Genomic DNA, 25,090 nt, shown 5'->3' with positions numbered 1-25,090 from the left:
TTGTGTATTTTTCTTACTTTCATTCTATCATTAGGTATGGAATAGTCCTTTGGGGCAATTCGACTAATAATTCTAGAGTTTTTAAATTACAAAAGAAAGTAATAAGGATCATATTGGGAGTGGGGCCCAGAGACTCATGTAGAAGTCTTTTTAAGAAATTAGATATTTTACCACTGTCATGTGATTATATTTTTTCTTTGATGTTGTTTCTTTGATAATCAAAATAATGTATGTTCAGTTTCAGAGGTTCATGGCCTGAACACTAGAAGCACAAATCAAATTTAAGTTGCAACTTCAAACCTTTCTGTTTTCCAGAAGGGCACTATGTTTCCTGGTATTAGGTTATTTAATAGACTGTCTAAGACCATTCAAAGTCTCAGAAAGGATAGAATCAGTTTTAAAAATAATTTATTTTCATATATCATGAATTAACTCATTTTATACAGTTGATGAATTTTTGGAGCATACAGTAAATAATTAGTTAGTGTTTGTTTAGCTTTGTACTGTCTTTCTGCTTTGTTAGTGTTATGCTTATGACCAGTTTCATGTCCATTGTATTCCGGATTTGTGAAATGTGAAATATATATATGTACATATGTTTGTAAAGGTAAAAAAGGTTAAGCTATCCTTGTAACAGGCCATGGAGGCCAATAGGGCTGTGAGATGTCAAGGGTCCCACATAATCTAAACAGTTGACTCAGATGGTCGTAAGGTTGTCAGCCTTACACACCGGCCACCCTTTATCCCACAGGAAGATTCCTGGTACTCATTTCTGTTAGAGGCTGAGTTGACCCCAGGGCCATAGTGCAGCTGGAAGGATTAGGTCAATTAAAAAGAAAATCCACCTCATCAAGACTCAAACCAGCGACCTTCCAGCTTGTAACATAGTGCCTCAACCAACTACACTAGCGTGCCCCTATTTATTTATGGTTTATTTAACAATACTGCCATCAACTCAGTCTACAAAGCATTGAGTGGTAAGATATTAGTGAATAAAAATGGAAGTGAAGGGAGGCAGTCATGGCCTAATTTCTAGCACTGTCTGTTCTACCCCGGCATCTGCCAGGATGTTCTGAATAAAACCACATTCCTTAGTCATAACAACCAGTCTATGAGCATGCAGGACCTAATATATATTGCTTACACAATGAACTTGGTTGTCCAGAACTAAACAAAACCAAACAGATGATAAATATGAACTAAGTACTGCTAACATTAATTTTTTAATAAAAAAATGAATTTAGTTGGAACAGAACTGTTCTCATATATATNGAAGAAGACGTAAGAAGATGCTGGATGACCTTGGGGACAGAAGAGGATACTGTCATTTGAAGGAGAAAGCTCTAGATCGCATTAAGTGGAGGAATTGTTTTGAAAGAGACTGTGGACCTGTCGTCTTGACAGATTACTGATGATGATGATGTATATACAGTAGCCAGCTTCTTTCTTATAAGATAGTAATATGACCTTGCAGATGAAAAAAAAATCACAAGCAATTAGAACACTCAATAACTTAAGTTATGCATTAAAATCAGAATTGTTTTCATATTTAATGTTACAAACATCATGCTCTTTCTTTCTATACTGTTTGCACAATACTACTGTAGAAACTACGTTTGTGAAAAGTGGTCATATTCCACAAAAGAAACCATAGTGATGTTCAACATGACACATTGTTTTACATGAGGAAAGACAGCACCCAAATTCTGAATATCTTAAAATCAAAAGCAAAGTCTTAATGAAATTTTCTCAAGGAGGATTTTCTACCTCAGCAATTGATCTTTCTGTCAGGAAACGGGGTTACATTTACATAACATGTTCCCTTTAAGAACTGGGTTCTGATCATACCCCATCCAACCTAACATTTTGTATTCATGAACTACTGTATTTTCATACTAGTTTTTAAATAGATGCATGTATAAATTAAGTGTCCAAAATTTACTGGTTTGCATAACACTTTCAATGGCTTCAACTACAAATCCTCACATTACAGATCATAACCATATGAAATGATGCATACCAGTAACGGCTTATTCCCTACACAAAATCAGAAACTGTACAATAGTGCAACAAAATGCGTGTTTGGAGCCACAATATTCAGTTAATAGCATGGAAATAAAACTGTGAACTGAATATTCAAAACTAATGGGGAACTTACACTGCACACAGTGCCTCCAACTCTTCTCAGTTCAAATTGCTTACAAGTTACCTAACAATATTAGTCAATTGTGCAATTTTCCAGCCTAACACTTGAAGTTCAGCGGATTTTCCAAGCTGTATTCAGTTCTATGCAATGAACCTCACGTTCTGCCAGCTATATTTGTACATATGACGATAAAGCTGCAAATTGCAATACTTATTTGCGGCCATTTATTTTCAGTCCGTGCCACCTTTCCGTCGATACATGAAAAACTAATCCTCCCCTTTATTCTAGCGACGATGCACAGCATATATAAATTCTGAAGAAAAAACATATAATGCGTAACGTACTGCCCTTATAAAACCATGATAGAACGAGTACATATGGCAACACCTACACACACGTTACAAGGGCATCACCATCCCTTGTTGCAGTCTCAAATGAATACAAAGCGGTGGCATTGCAACTCTACGGTTTCTGTCTGTATGCAATTACGAGCAGCTATGTAGTAATCGGAGTTGCAAAGTGCATATGATGTCCACATATACCATCCAACGGTCGATAATGTGCCATACATGTTGAGGTTTCCAGTGTCTTGTTAATGCATAATCTGCTACTTTTCTTTCTTTGACAAGAAGTAGGGGGAGGGGAGATTTGACCTTTTACTCACCTCTCATTGAGTAGTCGTCCTGCTGGTACTCCGAATGGGCAGAGGATGGGCGCACCCACGGCAAGTCTGATAGTACCATCATGTTGAACCCTTTGTTTAGAACAACATGGTCAAGATGGAGAATAAAACTAGGCTACTACATAACAGCATTCACTTATTGTCTCGACGAACCGGCTGACAACTGACTCACCGCCACGCAGACGGTAGGCAGCAGCCAGCCACAGAAGCAGTGCAATAGAACACGACTAAAAAAAGACAAGGGAAGGTCCTTCCCCCTTAGATCCCGTCCCTCCCAGCCCGTCGTCTTACCATGTCCATAGCTGACACCGGACGCGATTACTTAGCATGAGTCTGCCCCCACCTCGCACATTGCCACCTTCACAAGCCAGAATGTTAACCTCTATATGGGAATATAACGACGACGCATGGCAGTGCGTTCAAATGTGTGGGAAAAATACTATACTGCACGTATACACAATTTTGTTACTTTATAATATTTTACACTTTATTATGTTAAATTTTCCATCCATTTAATTGCATTGTATATGATTACATATGCGTACGATTTATCAGTGGCAATGTACGACGTGTCATAGCTTCAGCAGTTGATGCAGCTCAATAACAGATAATCAACTTTCAAGTTCTGTAATATAATTACATTGCATTAAAACATATACAGAGCATAACCGTGAACAAGTCTGCTATTTGAAAAACTGTACGTGTAAATTGAGGTCTACATATATAGTGCCGCAACGAAATAAAATTCCAAATTATCTTCATGTAAAGTGACTGTGGAAGAGTCTGTGCGCATCTCACTGTGCGACCTACAAATAGGCAGTTATTCCCATTACTCGAAATATAATTTTACACAGATTTCTAGTGTGTACATACGTACAAAAATTATAAACGAAATTTAAATTTTATGTGTGAAAAACTAAGAAGGCAAAGCTCATACTTTATTTATAATGCGAGATTTGGGATTCTCACGTCAGTGCAATGAAGAGTACTATCTTCTGGTAAAATATTACCGACGTTTCGTAGAAACGTCCCAGAACATGGTGCTCTTCTGATCATAACTCAGAACAAATGAAATTAATTCTCACCCGGAAAGAAACTTCGCGTTCATGACAAACACCTCAGACAGCATTCTTAAACTCTGCAGAGACTGGTTTCTTTCTCACGCTGTAGTTATACAGTTACTTCGATTTCGAAACAAACACTGCAACTTCATTTACTAAGTCAGGCAACCGTAACGTCGCGTCGCTATTGTTGTGCATTTAGGTAGAGTAGCGAACCGTTGTTCCAACACTGTACGCCGCAGACTTAAAAACACGGTGAAAATTTGTCAGTTTGTTTAGAAACTGAGAAGGGGCAGATAACAGAAGTCCGGCGATCTCATAAGCACTCCTCCTGTTATCCCTGAGAAAGAAAGTAGGCTGAAGACGTGGTATATTAAAGAGTACACTTTGGATGGTATTAGTAGACAAAAGCGTAATAAATTATATGACTTGATAAAGATCACATGTAAGCAAGAGATATTTGATATGCTTATTACTTGAGTTTCAAGAACTGCATATGATGCTAGTTTTAGTGAATAGTTATCAGGTAATCAAGGAGACTTATAAATTTATAACATGTCTGAAATATTTGGGAGGCCACTGTGCAGCAATGAAGGAGAGGCAAAGAACAATTAATAACATTTTATGGACTTGAAGAAGCCATTATGAAGAGGGGGGGGGGGAGTTGTATTTGACATAGATAATTTTATCTTTACAATTTCCCACTCTGAAAATGGCGTCATCTCGGGTAATTTTATTCATGATGGAAGTGAAGAAACGCCTTTCAGAATAACCGCCCTCTCGGCCTGGGATTGAACATGAAGCAGGAATACTAACCAAGGATACCCAGCATTTCTGGCTTTGAATAAAATCCACAATGTCCTCTAAGACTAACAGAAGCACCTGAGATACCAGATTAATTACGTATATAATATTAAATTGCATCATTGATGTGTTTTATGAATATCCAGTGCATACGGATTTAGCTGCTGGAATCAAATGAATACAGGGAGAATTTTAATCGGGTTGACAAGTTCACAGCTCCACGCTTCGCTGTGACCGGTGTGCTGCGTGCTGCGGGACGCATGTGAGTTTTGGCGTTGACTCCGCATGCTTGATGGCCGACAGTGTTTGGAATGAACGAAAAGAATTAACATATAGACCCCTACATAGTATTATGTTCCTGCATGGAAGTTTATGATTTGTAAGCAGTAGGCAGCAGTTAACACCGCCATGAGCCATTTGTTCCCAGTTAAGAGTCAGCGATGTGGTATGACATGGTTCGCGATACTTCAGAGCAACGTGTATTTCTGTATGACACCTATCTGAAATACGGATCTGATAGAATGTGTTGGCGAAAATTTTGACGTAAATTTAGTGGTGAAAGAGTTCCCACCAGACAAACAATTTACAATGTGGAACAACGGGACCCTTAATAGACAAGAAAAAGAACATTAGCGCCGAATGCTTACCGAGAAGTGAGATGACATAGCGGCAAGCCTGGAACATCCACCGAGTAAATCACTGAAACGTCTAGCTCAAGAGACTTAAGAGACTCGAGCATCAAAGCCTAATGCAAGAAGGGCAGCACAATTGCTGAAGCCATCCAGTGTGAAAGGTGGCGTCTGGTGTGCTGTTAGTGTAAGCAGGATTGTTGTACGTGTGCGCTTTTTTTTTAACGAAACAGTTAATTGCGAAAGATATTTACGTGTAGAGCGACGACGTTTTCAACGCCCCCTGTGATCTGTGAACAAAGGTAAGACCAGGTAAGACCTCTTCATTCCAAATGTTATCAGCAGGATGGGCAGTATTCGCTTACGCTCCGCAGCAAGCGGCGCTCCGGTCCCCGGGAAGGACAGGGCTGTGAAAGCGTTAAGTTTACTAAAAACATCTGTATTTGTCCATCACTTGATACAGCATGTTTATGTAGGAACTTGTCAGCTCGGTTTGAGAGAAAGGAACATTACTTGCCGTTAAGTGCAATTCAGGTTATGACTTTCTGATACAAATAAGCACAAAAGCATTATGAATTTATGTTTCACGGTTTGCTGTGGTCCGCCTAATGAACTCCCGAGTTTCTGATTTCAGAGTGCTATAGTGGACATTCGTTTATTATACTCAAGAAATCAAATAAAGTGAGAACGCAGAGACCTGCTACCGTACGTAAACATTTGACAGGCATCTTGAAGATATACTTTACGTGTAGTACATTCTTTGTGCACCACATACAGAGGCAGAAATTCTCTCTCCATTAAGCTAGAAACACACTTACGCTCCTAAGATAAACTGTATTAAATATCTCCTATTTCGTCTGATGCAAATAAATATGAAGGGAAGGCAAATCACTCTAACCTACGGTTTATAGTCTCTCCTTTCACTTGTGAATGTGCCGTTAAATCGGCAGTTGTGTATTCCTGCCTTCATGCTATGCTTTCATACCAAACTTCTCCTTATTTACATCTTTGAAGAAGGACATTCAGTGTAAGAAGACACACGCATAGCCAAAGGTCACTGTTCATCCCACATACCCTTTTCCAACACCGATCGGGCACCGAGAAAGAGAATCATTCTTGCAAAAAAAAATTATTTTCAAAGTTTTATTCCCAGTAGTGTGAACTGGGATAGCTCAATCGGTATAGCAACTTGCTACGGGCCGGACGATCGAGGGGTCGGAGTTCGATTCCCAGTAGGGTCAAGATTTATCTCTTCTCCACTTCGTCCAGACCTGCTCTGGGGCCCACCCAGCCTCCTATGGAATGGGTACCGGGGGCTCTTTCCCCTTGGGTAAAGCGGCCGGGGCGTGAAGCTAACCATTCACCTCCAACTAGTGCAGAGGTCAAGAAAATGTGGATCTATACATCCACTCTTCCATAACCTTCATGGCATAGTGCTTATTTAGTTAAGCAAAGGGTCAACTTTAGCGTTACTTTCCCCGCAGTATGGATATTGAAGGTTAAAAGATGCCACGGTATGTTAGATTTGAGGTTCTCACAGCATTATAAAAGAGTGCTGTATTCTGGGATGCAACGCGGTGTAGTCCGATGTACGCTTACCGAAGTTTCGGAGGAACGTGCTGCCTCCATCATCAGGGTCGAAGAACAGCCATGCAAGAAACCAACAAGAAGCAGTTGGCAAACATCTTAGAAGATATTGACAGTTTGATAAGGGCAAATATAGTTTATACTGAGCATGTGGTAACCCCCTAGAAGAGAAGCTTTTGTAGAGTATGGATTAGCGTGAAAATTCTCTACCAGTGACAGCAATCGTGACCCTCGGCCAACTGAACACTACAACAGCATCGAAAGAATACTAAAATACGCTATTCTGACCTTCCTAACTTATTACATAAGTGAGCACAACTTCATAAGATCCTTTCCTCCTATTACACCTGATAACGGAAACACATCCAGCTTCCGAAACATCGTATAATTTAAATATACCTAAGACAGTGGACAATGGTCAAAATAAATCATCAGTGTAAGCTAGGTACGAAATTCGTTCAAGGCTAACGCTATCGGCGACATTTATGCATCAGTCATTAAGTTTTTCTGCTGTCAGTTTCGCTGAGCATATTTTCAGAATCAATTTATTACCTTTCCGATACATCGTCTTCAGTAGATACCATAGGGTTCTGACGATGTTGTATAACACACAGAGATACTGGGTTTTCGGACTTCGTCCATCGTCCGGATTCTAAATAACTAAGGGAAAAAACAGAACATTCGGAAACTGGATCTGTTTCCGTCCTCAGGTGAGGGAAGACATCTCCTCTGTTGGGTCCCTTAGAAAGAGCTAGCCTCAATCACTAGACAACTGATGTCACAAAACACTAAGGCTATAAACACCTGAGACCACGCTAAGTCCATGACACCCAACAGAGTAGGTGTCTTCCCTCACCTGAGGACCAAAACAGATCCAGTTTCCGAAACTTTTTTTTTCTTCTTAGTTATTTAGAATCCGGACGTTGGACAAAGTCCGAAAACCCAGTATCTCTGTGTGGATCGTCTTCAGTGATTGTACCAATGTTCTCTACTTTTAACATGAATAACGTCAATTACACATACTCATTATTGGCATTAATTCTGTACACCGTAATTTAAATCATGATTTAAAATCATTACAAGCTAAGGAACATCCAGCACCAGTGGCATAGCTCACATCATTATATAACACTGACATGAGAACATTTTCAACGAATATTTTTATTTCACACATCATTGTTGGGTAGGCAGTAGCAAATATTCTGGACATACAAACTTACCTTAACGGATGTTGTGCAATTAAATGTACCTCAAAAACATAACCATGGCTACAAAAATATAAAAATAAATTATGTGAAAACAGTGGTAACAGTACTGAAAATCTATGATATGAAATTATTCATTTCAATAAAATACTCCAATGGACACAGTAATGGACACAGGAGTTTTGAAATACAGTGGAACCTCGAACACAACCCATTCCAGAAGGCAATTTGACTTTCAAGCTAAATTTCCCCATTTTAAATAATGTAAATTGAATTAATTCATTCCAGACCACCAAAATTGACCCAATATAAAACATATTACGTAAAGAAGTATATAAAAAGTAAAGCTTTCCCTGTACCAGGCCGTGAAAGCCCATGGGGTTTTGAGATATTGTGAGTCCCACATTATCTAGACAATCGGCTCAAAGATGGTGGTAAGACTGTCAGCCTTACGCGCCGGCCACGCTTTACTCCCCAGGAAAATTATTTAATTAATTCCTGGTACTCATTTCTGTTAGAGGCTGAACTGACCCGAGGGCCACAGTGCAGCTTGAAGGATTAGGTCAATTGAAAAAAATCAAATGACCTCATCGGGACTTGAACCCGCAACCTTCCAGCTTGTAGAACAGCCCCTGAACCAACTATGCTACCGCATGCCCCAAACTTATTACGTGCCTATTTCAAAAGCTCATATTAGTAAATAATGATAGAACAAGTATATTTAAATTCAACAATTGAATGTTTTTATTTATAATGGTACGAGTACATACATAAAAATACTCTATAATAATCAATCAGTATTAACAGTAGGAGGAATATTACTGTTCACTGGAAGGTGAATTACCCTTCTTCCATCTGGAATCCACTAGTTGACAGTTGTAGTTCTTTGGAGAGGAACCACGGGTATCCTTTGTAATGGCACTATACAGATGTCTAGCCTTCTCATATACAGTGTGTTTCAAAAAGATCTTTACAACTTTGAAATCTTATATAAATTTATACAGAGGACATACACAACGTTTGGAACTGTCATAATGTAGCAAAACACACCGCGTTAACCTTGGATAGTTAGGGTTCAATGCGACTTCCACTGGTAATGCAGCAGACGTCCCACCTATAGTCTCTTGCCACACGCTACATAGCATCTGTGGCATCACTTCTGCAACTGAGGCAGTAATTCGAGTTCAGAGCTCAACGACATTTGCAGGCAAAGGTGGTACGAACACTCGATCTTTAATGAATCCCCATAAGAAAAAATCCAGGGGAGTAAGATCCTTGCGATACTGCGTGTGAAATTTCCTTCGAACTTGTGTAGCAGACTTCGTTTCTTCGAACCAAAACACACAATGAGCATGCTCTGCACCTGTGAAAGTAGTCATCTTGATTTCAACTGCGGGAGCACTCGCGGTGGCGGTATTGGGTATTACAGTACCACATGCATGAAACTCGGTGTGTTTTGCTACATTATGACAATTCAAAATGTTGTGTATGTCCTCTGTATAAATTGATATAAGCTTTCAAAGTTGTAAAGCTCTTTTTGAAACGCCCTGCATAATAATTTCAGAAAATTATAAAACACAAGTCCGTCCAATGTGACTATTTCAGTTTTCTCACTTGATGATTCACTAGCCTTACATGTTTTGATCCATTTGGATCATCTTCAGAGGCACCAAACACTTTTTTGAAACCACTATCACAACAGTTGTCAATCAAATACACATGTAATGTCCAGGTACACAACGTTCCATCTATCAGTCACAGCGGGCCAAGAAATCATAACGGACAATATTAAGAATCTCCCTACTCAAGTTACATAGGTGGCACAACATCGGCCACCTTGAAGAGAGACGACAGAGGTTATTGACATGAACCGTATGGTTTATGAATTTTAATTTTAACGAAGTTTTTAAAATTTTAAAACAACTTTAAATATTTCTATAAGCAGAAAGGCTGCTGTGACTGATAGATGGAACATTGTGTACTTGGACATTACATGTGTACTTGATTAACTGTTGTGACAGTGGTTTCAAAAAAGTGTTTGGTGCCTCTGAAGATCATCCAAATGGATCAAAACATGTAAGGCTAGTGAATCATCAAGTGAGAAAACTGAAATAGTCACATTGGATGGACTTGTGTTTTATAATTGTAACTGTTAGTGTGATGGACCAAAATGAAAGAAATCAAATTTCAGACACTATCACCAGGCATCTGATCCAAACCAATAAAAGATTTTCCAAATTTCAGAAAACATATGAAGAAAAATTCCCTAAAATGGCCATAAATGACAAGAAATACCCTTAAAAGTCCAAAAATTTACCAAAAAATTACCCCCAAAATGGAAAAATGACCTTATATCTAAAAATGTCAAAAAATTATAAAAAAATTACCTATAAAATTTACATTTATGTAACCAGAAGCTCATATCCGAGATTTATATACTTAAGAGCATCACATAGGATACAAGGAATAAAATATGACATGTCATAAAAATCCGGGCCCTGGTTATAACTGTTTGATTACATAATTAAACATTATGCCATGAAGACACATGGGGTGTGAAGGTACAGCTCCACTATTCTTAACCTCAGCACTAGATGGAAGTGACTGGCCAGCTTCATGCTCCTGCCGTTTTACCCCATGGATAAAGCCTCCAGTGCCCAATCAAAAGGAGGTTGGGTGGGCTCCTGAGTCAGTCTGTGTGCTACAGAGAAGAGAAAGTTCTCATTCCCTTGCTGGAATTTGAACCCCAATCATTTAGCCCATGGCCCAGTTGCTATACCGAGTTACCCCAGGCTACAAGACAAATTCTGAATATTCACATATCAGTTCTGGCAGAGATTGCCCTGATATATCTGGACAACCTGTTTTTGAAGAAGTTATATATATATAGGTCGTACCAAAAGTCATGAGCAACTTTTTTTGCATGCAACCTGGGAACAGCAGGTGGTAGGTGGAACCAGCTGTTGTGTTAACCTTGAGTGTCTTGTGATGTCAATCACATGACCACTATCACTCCTAACAAAATGACCAACAACAATATGTCCTTTTGCCAGCATGCTGTCATCGAATTTCTTGTGAAAGAGGAAATCCCTGCTGCAGAAATTCACCAGAGACATCAGCGTGCTTATGGAAGTGTGTGCATGGGTGCGAGCAGTGTTCGAAAATGGGTGAAACATTTGAAAGATTGGAACACCAGCATCGAAGATGGCCTCGGAGCATTCGTCCTCAAACAGCCTCAACTGAACGCAACAAGGAAAGAGTGGATGAGATCATTCAAGATGACAGGCGTGTGACTGTGGACACAATAGCCTGAAAACTTGGAATAGGCCACAGTGCAGTACAGAGGATGATTGAAAGCTTGGGCTATAGGAAAGTTTGTGCTCGCTGGGTCCCGCAGTTATTGACCAAAGACCACAAAGGTCAGTGAAATGCCATCACATCAGAACTGCTGCAGAGATATCAACATGAAGGCAATGATTTCTTGCTCTGTATTGTGACAGGTGACGAAAAGCTGGTTTCACCATTTTGAGCCTGAAACGAAACGGCAGAGTATGGAATGGCACCATTTGCATTTCCCATCAAAAAGAAGGCAAAGACAGTGCCATCAGCTGCGAAGGTGATGGCACTGTCTTCTGGGATGCAGAGGGGTTTATTCTGGCTGAATTTCTGGAACCTAGGCAAACCATCAATGCTGCTTATGTCCAGACACTGCACAAGCTCCATCGTGCATTGCGCAATAAACGTCCAGGATGAAACATAATCATCCTGCATGACAACGCTTGCCCCCACGCCGCTCGCCTCACATTGGAAGCAATTGCAAAGATGGGGTGGGAAGTTCTTCCACACCCCTCCTATAGCCCTGATCTGGCACCCCTGACTACCATCTTTTCGGATTTGTGAAGGATCAGCTGTGTGGACAACGTTTTGAGACAAGGGAGGCAATTCAGAAAGCAGTGTGTCAGTGTCTTCGGATGGCTGAAACGGAATTTTACAGAAGGGGAATTTTCAAACTCCCAGAACACTGGAAGAAATGTGTACAAAGACGTGGCAATTATGTGGAAAAATAAAGAAAGGTCTGTAGATTGAGGTGGTGTATTTGGTTTGTCAACAATAAAGCATGTTAGTTTACAAAAAACTGTTGCTCATGACTTTCAGTACGACCATCGTATGTTGATAAAACATTCCGTTTTGTTCGCATATTCAAGTGTAACTGCCTATTAAAGAATAAAGTATGTTTTGTAATAAATATGCAATTTAAAAATATAAATTTGTACCTACTTGACATTGTGGTGATTCGAAACCAACACAGAACATCAGCACTTGACACTCATTCGTGTTACTTGCCACTGGTCCAGTGATTGAGGCTAGCTCTTTCTAAGGGACCCAACAGAATAGGTGTTTTCCTTCACCTGAGGATGGAAACAGATCCAGTTTCCGAAACGTCGTGTTTTTATTGGTTATCTTAAAAACCAGGACGATGGATAAAGTCCAAAATCCCAACATATCAGTGTGTTATACACCATCGTCGGAATCCTATAGTAAAATAAATCTCCTTTCTTTAATTTTCATGCCCACAATTCTATATGTATCTGACTAGTTTTGAAGTATTATGAAGGAGAGAGAATATGCCCTAATTAAGTTATTAAGATCTTAACAAAGATTGTACACATTTCTCCCATAGCAACATAAATTCATTTGGAAATCTACAAGAAATAAAGAATACAGACACATCAGATGGAATAAAAATATATATAGGTCAGCAAGCTTAAATTTTGGAATCATTTAATAAAGTGAAACATAAGATCATTTTCAATTCACTGTGTCTTGTTTTGTGCCTAGTTGCCTGCCACAGTACACTGCTCACTGCTCTCAACCTTTTCTCCATGTTTGGGTGGGTGGTCCAGTATCTTGTCTATGATGCCAAACTCTTTTGCATCAACTGGTGACATGAATTTGTCCCTCTCCATGCTAGATTCTGCAAACACAAAATTGAAACAAACCAATTGCAACACTATATAGGCCTACAGTGATATCATTAGATACAGTTTAACTTGAGTAAAGTTTTTTATTATAACACTGAAATATCATTAAAGTTAAATTTTAAGAGGATCTCAAACATTTATTTCTTAAAATGAAAATCTGCTGAAATGGAAATTAGTGGAAAACATAATAGTCCCATATAAATGTTGTATTTGTAGCAATACAATTTTTATACACCCTGTACACATTTTGTACAATGGGAGAGTGAACAACAGGAAGAGAGGCTTCACAATTTGTATTCTTCACTTAATACTGTTAAGCGTTAATTAAATAAAGAAGGATGAGATAGGACGGACATGTAGCAATAATGGGGGAAGCAAGAAATGCGTACAAAACATTCGTTAAATGTTCTCAAGCGAAGATGACTTGTAAAATGGAGACTACTACTAAAATATCAGAAGAGAATGTGGTCTGATCAGTAGCACATTTATTAAACTGGTATGCATAATAGTGGCCTATTTATAACCGTGATTATATATACAATTTTACTTGTCAGTTGCCTTAAATATGCATGATTTTCTGACAAACATAATTGTGAGATATGACTCTGTTTCTGACTGTGGCATCGTACTCTATTTCTAGGCAACATGTCTTGATCACTGCAATATGAATAATTAACTTATAATCATGACTGCAACTGGACAAACCTAAAGTGTCAACAGTTGATAAATACATTTAAGTCCAAAATACAGTCAACAAATTCACTGGATACGTGTGCTCATGAAACAAGTTGTTGCATATCACAGCATATATACAGCTTCTGTTTATTTTACATATTAATGTGAATACTTTATCAGATGACCCCGACATCATGTATGCACAGACTGTTTACAGAAGAACCCAAGGCAGGTGACAGATATTTGAATGCTATGCTCAATCAATTTATGTCAACTAACCAACTCCACAGTATACTCTCTAGCTTTTAAAGCTTACATTTATTTTGCTCATTGTGATATACTCTGCTTTTATGCCACCCAAATGTTCATTACCATGTATCAGTTTTTTCAGCATTAGGAGTAACCTAAATAAAATAGTGTCCTTACTTTTTTTTTCCAATTCTATTTTCCATGCTTAAGGAAATAGTGTGAAATGTCACAAACCTATTCTCTCAAGTGGCAACCCTGTGTGTTTCACATACAGACCGTTGATCTGTCGCTTGAGCTTTATGATCTCCTCAGCCTGTATCTGGATGTCTGTTGCTTGGCCCTGTTAACAAAACATATGTATTTCATTTCATGCCTCTCATTTCTAAACAATTAACTTCTGTCCAGTGCATACCAGATTTGTCATGCAAACAAATACTGGTAAAATGAAACATGAAGTTTAAATGCAGTGCCATACCATCAAGTCTACAAAACACTACAAATATAATTCTGAAGAATGAAATCTCTTTTAGATCATAAAGACATTTTAAAAAGGGATCAGGAGCAGAAGCAAATGTTACAGAATACATTAAAAGACTCACCGATTCCATTTACTCCTAAACAGATGGATTAGAAACAGAATTTGGTGTACATGTGGGTGTAGTTTCTAACTTTCTGTTCTTTACATTTAAATATATCAATCATTACCTACACAATATGTTCATAATTAATTGCGATAAATATGGTTCTAGAAAAGCATAAACACAGCTGTATTACTTTTTTCAGTACTATTTCTGATTTCAAATAGAAAATCCAAACTCTCGGCATTGTCACAAAACCTCAGTGCCATCTGACATACTCAGTACATCAGGCCTGTTAGTCACTCGCTGCCAGCTGACATACTCAGAAAATGCATGCAGTAATTCACAAGCATTATGATCAATATTTTACTTGGCCAAAAAATGTGTCTTCAAGAAAGTGAGGAACTGATTTTAATTGGCCAACCTTAGTAAACAGAGCTACTAATCTATAATCACCTGTACACCACCAGATGGCTGGTGGATCATAATACGTGCATTAGGGAGGGCATGTCTCATTCCAGGTGCACCAGCTGCCAAGAGCAAACTTGCCATACTGCACGCCTGACCAACACACCATGTTGCAATGGGGGGAAGGATGTACTGCATGGTGTCATAGATACCCAGACCTGCAGTGACACTGCCTCCAGGGCTACAAAAACAACAAATCCAAAATCCCATCATACATACATACATACATACATACATACATAGCATTCCATAGATCCATGAGTTAGTCAGATGACCTACCGGATGTGGAATTAGTCAAAAATCATACAATACATATATACATGCACAATTCAAGTTCACATAAATAGTAAGGATTTCACAAAAGTAGTAAAATATCCATCATAAATCCATACATTAACATATACTAGATTTTTTTTTTCTTTCCAAACAAGAGAAAACATTACATGTAACAACTGCCATTTAACCTAATCAGATTGTTACATGTTAACATAAGAGAACAAAAGTAATACATTCTTTAATTTCCTTTCTGAACCTAACATAAAATACCAATCATTTCTTTATTAAATTTTTTACACATTTAGATCAATGCTAAAAATGTAGTTGCAAACCATACTTTTCTTTGAGCACTGACTGTTATTATAACCTACAAGGTTTTACAAGGTAAGAGTCCAGAAAGCAGTTCCTACAATATTTCCTGACAACTGCTACCACACATATTTTAACACAGGAAACAAAAGAAAGTATTTCTACATACCATATAACTAGTGCTCCTGTATAAAGGAACTGAAATGCAACAACTTACTTACTTACTTACTTACTTACTTACTTACTCACTCACTCATGGAGCTGAGCCCTTCTGGAGGAGCCGCCAATTCTGCAGCTACTCAAGAATTTCCCAGCATTTTATGGAACCCAAAGGTTCATTACCTTGTTCACTGGTCCCTGAGCCAGATCAATCCATTCAATACCATCCCATCCTATCTCTCTAAGATCCATTTTAATATTGTCCACCCACCTACGCCTTGGTCTTCCCAGTATTCTCTTTCCTTGTGGCTTTCCCACCAATATCCTATACACATTCCTAATCTCCCCCATTTGAGCTACATGCCCTGCCCACCTCATCCTCCTTGACTTGATCATTCTAATTATACTTGGAGAAGAGTACAAGTTATGAAGCTCCTCATTATGCAGTTTTCTCTAACCTTCTGTCACTTCATCTCTCTTCGGTCCAAATATTCTTCTCAACACCCTGTTCTCAAACACCCTCAGTCTCTGTTCCTCCCTTAATGTCAGAGACCAAGTTTCACACCCATACAGAACCACAGGCATACTTATAGTTTTGATATTCTAATTTTTATGTTTTTGGACAGCAGACGAGGAGACAAAAGGTTCTGGACTGAATGGTAGCAAGCACTACCTGAGTTCAATCTCCTATTAATTTCCTCCTGAATCAGGTTTTGATCTGTTATCATTGTTCTCAAATACCTGAATTGTGCCACATTTTCAAAGCATCTGTTTCCTACCTTTATATCATGATTCTGCCCTGCATTTTGGTGATGAGACAGCAACATATACATAGTTTTCTCAGTGTTTACTTCCAGACCAACCTCTTTACTTGCATCAATTAAAGTATGTGTGTTTCCCTTTATGGTATCTACATTATCATCCAGTAGATTCACATCATCGGCATAGGCCAACAGCTGATGTGTCCCGTTTAATTTCAGTCCCATCTGGTTTCCCTGGACCTTCCTAATACCATATTCTAACGCAAAGTTGAAAAGGAGTGGCGATAAAGCATCTCGTTTTAGACCATTCTGGATAGGAAATTTATCAGACAAATTTTTACCTACACGGACTTTACTATACCTTTCATTTAAACACATTTTAATCAACCTAACTAGTTTCATGGGTATCCCAAACTCTATCAGAATATTGTACAATATTTCCCTCCTAACTGAATCATAGGCTTTCTTGAAGTCTATGAATAGCTGATGTACTGTCTCATCGTACTCCCATTTTTTTCTCCAATATCTGACGAATCCCTCTCGTTGGTGTCTCCACCTTATCGTGGTGAGGGGGTTTGAGTATGTCAAGGAGCCTGAGAGCTACACCAGCGGTAGCATAGCTACTGGCAGGGCCTCCCTTGCTGGACAGGTCAAAGGGTAGGCATCAGATGAAGAGGAACACCAAACACCAAAAGCTGATGCCAGAAGCAGCGTCATCACCAGCGACTTGAAGCACAGAGCGACTTGAAGCACAGAGCAAATGATGCTCGAGATGGTTCAAGTTCGTATAGCAACAGGCATGACAAGAGTGGTTTGAATGGCTGTTGTACTGTGATGTGGAAAGCAAATGGAAAAACTACATTATCACTTTTCCTGGATAGTCTCTTTCCAAAAACTGAGCTACCATGTATGCGAGATGTTTCTTCTGGAGACAAAACAAACCGGAGGGGCGGATAGAAGTGACCAGAAGACGAGGAAGAAGACGTAAGAAGATGCTGGATGACCTTGGGGACAGAAGAGCATATTTTTATTTGAAGGAGAAAGTTTGTGATCGCTTTAAGTGGAGGAACTGTTTTGGAAGACTGTGGACCTGTTGTCTGACAGATTACTGATGATGATGAATCTGACGAATGCAAAAGATCTGATCTCTAATGTTGAAACCCACACTGATGATCCCAATAATTTCATCTATATATGGACTTAACCTTGAGAGAAGAATATTGTATAAAATTTTGTATGAAGTTGAGAGCAGTGACATCCCTCGATAATTACTACAGTCACGTTTTATCACCCTTCTTGTGAAATGGTACAATAATAGATTCCTTCCACTGATCAGGCAATTTCTCCTTATTCCAAATAGAAGTAATTAGATTGTGGATCTTAGAATGTAATATTTCACCTCTTACTTGAATACACGTATGTTCTGCCGGAATTTGATCACTACCTGGCGATTTATACCATTTCAATTTTGCAATAGCACTTTCAACCTCAAAAGGGCTAGGATCAGGTACTAACGGCTCAGCTGTATGGATTTCTGCCTACCTAACATCACTGACCCTATGTACATTCAATAACTGGGAGAAGTAGTTCCTCCACCTATTCAAAATGTTGTCGGAATCTGCAAGCAGATCACCATTCTCATCCTTCACTAAGTTACTGCTAGGCTGGTAACCCCTCTTAAAGGCATTTATTCCTCTATACAGGTCTCTAATGTTCTTGTTCTTACTGTTCATTGCAAGCTCATCAATTTTGTCTTTCAGATATTCCCTCTTTTTTTTCCTGAAATGCCAGCTGGTTTCACGTCTTATATTGTTCAGATTATCCCCATTTAACTCGCTTGGATCCTGTAACCATTGCAATTTGGCTTCTTATCTGTGGTCTAGTAATTCTGAGCATCCTTCACTGAACCACAGCTTATGCTTCTTCGGTTCATATTAACCTAGACTCTCTTTCGCAGACATATTTGTATTCTCTCTAATAGTTTCCCAAGTTTTATTAACATCCACTTCAGTTTCCAAGTTTTCCAAAGCCACAAACCTATTTGTGATTTCAACACGATACTGCTCTTTACCCTCTAACTCACTTGATTTCTTGAGAATGAACCTCTCCATATGAACTCTGTGTGTTGTTTGTTTGCTCACTGCCTGTCTTTCCCTAACCTTTGCCACCAGCAGGTAGTGGTCAGTATCACAATCTGCTGCCCTGAGTGATCGGACATCAAGTATACTTTGAGTGCCGTCTCCTATCTATCAAAATATGGTCGATCTGATTGTGTATCTTCCCATCAGGAGATATACAGGTAAATTTATGGATGTTACAATGTGGGAACATTGTACTTTTGACAGTAAGGTTTTTTGATGTGGCAAAGTTTACTACTCTAACTCCATTATCATTACTAATTTCATGGAAACTCTCATTCCCAATAGTTGGTTTCAAAATGTTTTCCCTCCTTACTATGGCATTGAAATCTCCTAACAAAATTTTCATAGGGTACTTCAGGAATTTATCAAATACATGTTCTAGTTCTTCATAGAATCTATCCTTTATGTCATCAATTTTATCTTCTGTTGGGGCGTGAACATTCATAACAATGATATCACACCAGCAACCTTTTAGTATTATATACAATATCCTATCACTAACGAACTCTACCTTCTTAACTGCTGATATGACTCTCTTAAGGCACATTCACATTACTGATGCTCGTGCTCGTTGGGAGACTCGTCTGGCTTTTACTTGCACTCGTAAATCTTCGTCCACACTACTTCAGTTGCTCACCAGGCTTCGGCACGTGAGGATCCATATATTTACTCACAGTATGTATAGGCTGTAGTCGTATTTTAATTTATTGGCTATAGTTTTTAAATTAAAAATTTAAAATTTGCTTGTCTCGTGGCTCGTCATATCGTCCACATTACTCGCAAGCAGAGCGAGTCACACAAGCACGAGTAATGCGGATGCGCCTTTATGTACAAAAAAACCTGTACCTAATTCATGATTGTCATTCCCCTTTCCATAGAAAAATGTATAGTCTCCTGCTGGTGCGATGCCACCTCCATCCCATCTGACCTCCTGTACTCACGCTAAATCTAACTTATATTTTAAGATTTCTTCTGCCACTGCCCTGGGCGAACCTGCCCTATACAAACTTCGAACATTACATGAAATGCAACAACACTCTCACTAATTCAAACCTTTTTACTACAAAAATAACCAGTCATCAAGTCATCACAAAATAACCGGTATAATTGTGTAATTTTATCACAAGATTCATTTTATTGGCTGACATGGACTAACCACTTATACATGATAGATATAAAGTGACCGATCCCCATATGAACAGAGTCCTGTCACTGATTACAGCACTACAGAGTGAAATTCTTTGATGAATCAGTTTTGGAGGTGACAAATTATAAGTGTAACAAAATAAATTACAGGACTGCACCTTCTGTTGTACTCTTAAACAAAGAATAAATGCATTCCATACTCACAACAACAGTGAAGCAGGAAGATCTTCAAGAGGACAACACTATGTCATGATGGGGCAGTTTCCAGTATTAAACTTCATTATCGCTTGAAAGCACAGTGGTTACTATATGCACCACTTGCTTTAACTTTAAAAAATCCTGTATTTTTCTTACAGAGTGTATTTATTCATTTCCATAGTTCTCAGAATAGATGTCAAGTACTTCCATAACCAACTGGTCTTTACAATGCAAATGTACATCTCTCACAGTAGGCTTCTGGAATCCATAACAACTTACCTATTAATATACATGTGTACAGGCTTCTTGCTGCTTTCTGACTGCAGGAACAGCAGCTGTGCCACTACCAGTGATGACAGGTCATCTGAGATCTATAAGACTCCACTGCATTAATACACATTAAAACTGAGAGAAAACTATATTCTAGAGGCATTGGTGTCTCAAAGTAACAAGCACACGCACATGGCCTGCTGAAAATCTAAAGCTGTGTATGACTAGCATATTAAATACTCATAACAACAATAATTATAAACATTATCTGAACTTGACAGCTAAGGGCCCCTTTCCCAATATAATATTCAATAAAATGACAGTTAAAGAAATTTAAAAAGTTATCTCTTCTTTGCATTCAAAAAATTCTTCTGGATATGAGATTTGTATGAAGACACGAAAAATTAGTGCCCCATACATTTCTTCCCCTTTATGCTATATATTCAATAAAGCAGTCTTAGTTGGTAAATTGAGGCACAGTAAATCACTGTGGTTGCAGTGCAAGGGCCAAGAAGGCCCACCCCTTATACATTCATTATACATTTATAACTGGTAAACTACCCTTATGTATGAAATTTTTTTTTTCTTGGCGCTACAGCCCCAGCGTGCCTAGGCCTACCTCCATGAACTCTGTTCACTTCGGTTTTTCTAGATCTTACACATACGGTAGGACTCCTTGGGCAAGTGATCAGCTTGTCGCAAGGCCTCTACCTGTAGACAAACACAGAAAAACGCACACAAACATCCATGCCCTGAGTAGGATTCGAACCCACGATCCCGGCTTTCGAGCGAGCAAAGACAGTGCATGCTTTAGACCGCTCGGCTACCATGACCGGCTTACATATGAAATACTCGATTGGAACTCCTACATACAAGAAAGGTGACAAGAAGAACTGTGCAAAATATAGACCAATTTCATTGTTAACTTCATTTTCCAAGGTGTTTGAAAAAATGATATATAGAAGATTACTGGCACACGTTCACACTTATGACATTCTAGCCAATGAACAATTTGGGTTTCGCCCCAAATTATCCACTGAAACAGTTTTTCATATATCTTAATAAATACAGTTTTAGCAGCTATTAACAATAAAGAAAAAGTAGGTGGAATCTTCTTAGATTTGGAGAAGCCTTTTGACTGCATAAATCACAAAATACTTTTACATACACTTGAATTTTATGGTATAACTGACAACATATATGTGTTATTAAAATCATATCTCCAAAACCGATATCAAAGGGTGGTAATTAAAAATGGACCCTTTGATAAGAGTGAATCAGATTGGGGTCACGTCAAACATGGTGTTCCCCAGGGATCTGGCCTGGGGCCATTACTTTTCCTACTATATATCAATGACCTACCTTTATCTATAAAATATCTGAACGTCAAAGTAAACCCCCAAACAATTTTATTTGCAGATGATAGTAGCGTAATCGTCAGTAATCAAAACAATACTGTACTAGGAAATAACCTGAAGTCAGTTTTCACTAGTGTGATGAAATGGTTTAAGGCAAATTTACTCTCACTAAATCCGGACAAAACCTACTGTATGGGATTCCACTCTAAAGATATTATTAATTCAAAAATACAAATTAAATATAACAACAAAATTATTGCCAATACTACTGAATTAAAGTTTCTTGGGCTAGGACTTCACAATACCCTGTCTTCGAAGAGCCACACCGATATGTTGGCTTCCAAATTAAACAAAGCATGTTATATTGCAAGATCAATCAGACCTTTCTTATCTTTAAATTCCCTAAAGACAATCTATCCTGCTTATTTTCATTCAGTTATAACATTTGGATTAATTTTCTGGGGCACTTCTTCCCACAGTACAAATATTTTCAAACTCCAAAAGCGAATGGTTAGAATGCTAATGGAAGCAAGACCCAGGGATTCTTGCAAATTTTTTTTTATTTTAAATATACTACCTCAAGCATCTCAGTACATACTCTCCTTGGCTCTGTTTATAGTTACCAATAAATCAGTTTAGACAAAGTTCTGAAATTCATAATTTTAATACCAGGAATAATTTTAATTTTTTCAAGTAATGACTCACTTGACGATGTTTCATAAAAGTCCTGCCTACGCAGGCGTTAATATATTGTGCTTTAAAAAAGCATTTAAAAAGTTTTTGCATGAGCATTCTTTTTATACTGTGGGTGAATTTTTTATGCATAAAACTAGACAAGTATTTCTTATTGTAATAGTAACATCATTGTGTCAGTATTTACAGTGTTTTATTATTTTTATTTTTTCAACAAAATCTTTTAATGATTGCATGTCTTATTTATTTATTTATTTATCATTATTTATTAATATTGTACTGTCTTGTATTTTTTACTTTTCTAGATCCAATGGTTGTACCAGTATGGATCAACAGAATAAATTTAAAAAAAAAATTATTTCACACTCACATTTCCAAAGCCTTCATTCATCTCTGACTCAAGAGAAGATGAATATGTACTGGCATACATCAAGCTTATTTCTATCCTTCTTATTGCAGCTTATAGCATATTTTCCCATTCCCGATGCATACATACTGCAATAAATTTCTGGTTCTGTACAGGACTATAATACTACATGATTCCCTAACATGAAACTATATGAGACAAAGGTAGAGATCATTACCAGAATTAACTTCTAACACTTCAACTCCCAGAAGAATTTTATAGAACCATGTCAGATAACTTGAAACTAGTTAGGCTGACTAAAATGTGCTTAAATGAGACCTAGAGCAGAATCCATACAGGTAAACATTCATCTGATGTTTCCTTTTCAATACGCTCTAGAACAAGGAGATGCTTTATCACCATTTCTTTTCAACTTTCCTTTAGAATGTGCTATTAGGAAGGTCCAGAAAAGAAAGAAGGTGGGACTGAAATTAAATGGGACACAACATCTGCTGATCTATGCTGATGATGTCACTCTACACACATATATCATAAAGAAAAGCACAGAAACTCTAATTGATGCTAGTAAGGAGTTTGTCTAGAAGTAAAGGCAGAGAAAACTACGTATATATTGTCATCTCATCACCAGAATGCAGGGCACAATCATGGCCAGAACATAGCTAATAGATCCTTTGAAAATGTCGCACAGTTCAACAATTTGGGAACTACAATAACCAATCAAAATTTGATTCAGGAGGAGACTGAATTCAGGTAATGCTTGCTACCATTCGGTCCGGAATCTTTTGTATTCTCATCTGCTGTCTAAAAACGTAAAAATTATAATATACAGAACAATAATTTCATCTGTGGTTTTGTATGGATGCAAAACTTGGTCTCTGACATTAAGGGAGGAACATAGACTGAGGGTGTTTGAGAACAGGGTGCTGAGGAGAATATTTGGACCAAAGAGAGATGAAGTGATAGGAGGTTGAAGAAAACTGCATAATGAGGAGCTTCATAACTTGTACTCTTCTCCAAGTATAATTAGAATGATCAAGTCAAGGAGGATGAGGTGGGCAGGGCATGTAGCACGAATGGGGGGAAGCGAGGAATGCATACAGAATATTGGTAGGAAAGCCAGAGGGAAAGAGACCACTGGGAAGACCAAGGCATAGGTGGGTGGACAATATTAAAATGGATCTTAGAGATAGAATGGGATGGTATGGACTGGATTGATCTGGCTCAGGATAGGGATCAGTGGAGGGCTCTTGTGAACATAGTAATGAACCTTCAGGTTCCATAAAACGTTGGGAAATTCTTGAGTAACGACACAACTGGTGGCTACCTAAGAAGAGTTCAGCTCCATGGAGTAACTCTGTTATAAGAAATATCTATTTTAAGGACAAGAAACCTAAGGAAAACACTACTGGTGAACTCACCGGTCCCATAACACAGATGATTCGCTCTTTGAGCAGACGTGAGTAAATATCATATGCACGTTCTCCTCTTCCTGTCTGTTCAATGACAATTGGAACCAGTGGCTGTCTATGTGCTAGACTTGTACGTATATGTCGTATATGGTGACTGCATTGCTACAGATAAAACAAAATATATTTTTAACACATCTGTGCCTATACTGTTACTCTGATGACAATCAGTAACTGATATAATTGAATTTACAGGCAAACCTATACTTGCCAGCATTTCACTGACTGTTCTCACTTTGTATCAGGATGCAAGCTGAGTCAATACAGAAGTAAATATTCAAAACATATGAGTGCACTAGTCTAACAGAAATATATGAAGTTGGCTGAACCAGCAACATTTGATTTGTATTCACAATGCATCTTGTCTAAATCTCATCCAGGACACTTAAATATCCTCAGACTTTCCAGGCAAATTCCAAGATAGTACCTTAAATTAGGGCTTGGCTTTTTTCTGTAACCTTTGCAGTTCATTGGTCATTATCACCCAATCATTCAACATTATATAATTATTTACTGACAGTAGCATCAAATAAATTATAAATAAATATAAATAATATATAGTTTCAATATCAAATACAAACATTTTTATCTATTATTATTTCTATAATAATGACAATGACTTGAAGCTCTCTGTAGGTTAACATTAATTCTTACTAAACTTGCCACTACATTAATTTGTTTCCTTAGTTTCTTATCAATATATTGAGTTAAATAACTCATGGACACAATTTTACTCAACTACTAATCAAAAACTACTGATCAAAATATCCACACATAACTTGTAGATTTTAATATTAGTACATGTTATAGTAATGCCTACTGCCCTGTTCCGTATTTTTTTCTTACAGGAACAAGATCGAGGATACCAGGGTATTTTGTG

General features: G+C 38.1%; 2 protein-coding genes across 3 annotated transcripts in view; both read right to left on the bottom strand.

Moving 5' to 3' along the window:
• Positions 1-3,126, bottom strand: part of LOC111861953 (A disintegrin and metalloproteinase with thrombospondin motifs adt-1) — a 51,155-nt gene extending 48,029 nt beyond the window's left edge. The window contains exon 1 of the mRNA XM_023846945.2: positions 2,811-3,126. Within this exon, the coding sequence (XP_023702713.1) occupies positions 2,811-2,892 (82 nt within the window). The 5' untranslated portion in view covers positions 2,893-3,126. The remainder of the gene's footprint in view (positions 1-2,810) is intronic.
• A 9,718-nt stretch (positions 3,127-12,844) lies between these two features.
• LOC111862017 (ATP-dependent Clp protease proteolytic subunit) overlaps positions 12,845-25,090 on the bottom strand; it is a 13,332-nt gene continuing 1,086 nt past the window's right edge. For both annotated transcript variants that reach the window (XM_023847051.2, XM_023847052.1), the window contains exons 2-6: positions 24,163-24,315; positions 20,336-20,427; positions 15,055-15,247; positions 14,255-14,360; positions 12,845-13,089 (exon numbers count right to left, since the gene is read on the bottom strand). In XM_023847051.2, the coding sequence (XP_023702819.1) occupies positions 12,950-13,089; positions 14,255-14,360; positions 15,055-15,247; positions 20,336-20,427; positions 24,163-24,315 (684 nt within the window). In that variant the 3' untranslated portion in view covers positions 12,845-12,949. The remainder of the gene's footprint in view (positions 13,090-14,254; positions 14,361-15,054; positions 15,248-20,335; positions 20,428-24,162; positions 24,316-25,090) is intronic.

This window comes from Cryptotermes secundus, unplaced genomic scaffold (genome assembly GCF_002891405.2).
Source record: "Cryptotermes secundus unplaced genomic scaffold, Csec_1.0 scaffold181, whole genome shotgun sequence".
Classification (NCBI taxonomy): domain Eukaryota; kingdom Metazoa; phylum Arthropoda; class Insecta; order Blattodea; family Kalotermitidae; genus Cryptotermes; species Cryptotermes secundus.
Note: the sequence above shows the minus strand (reverse complement) of the source record. Positions and strands in the feature narration are given on the sequence as shown.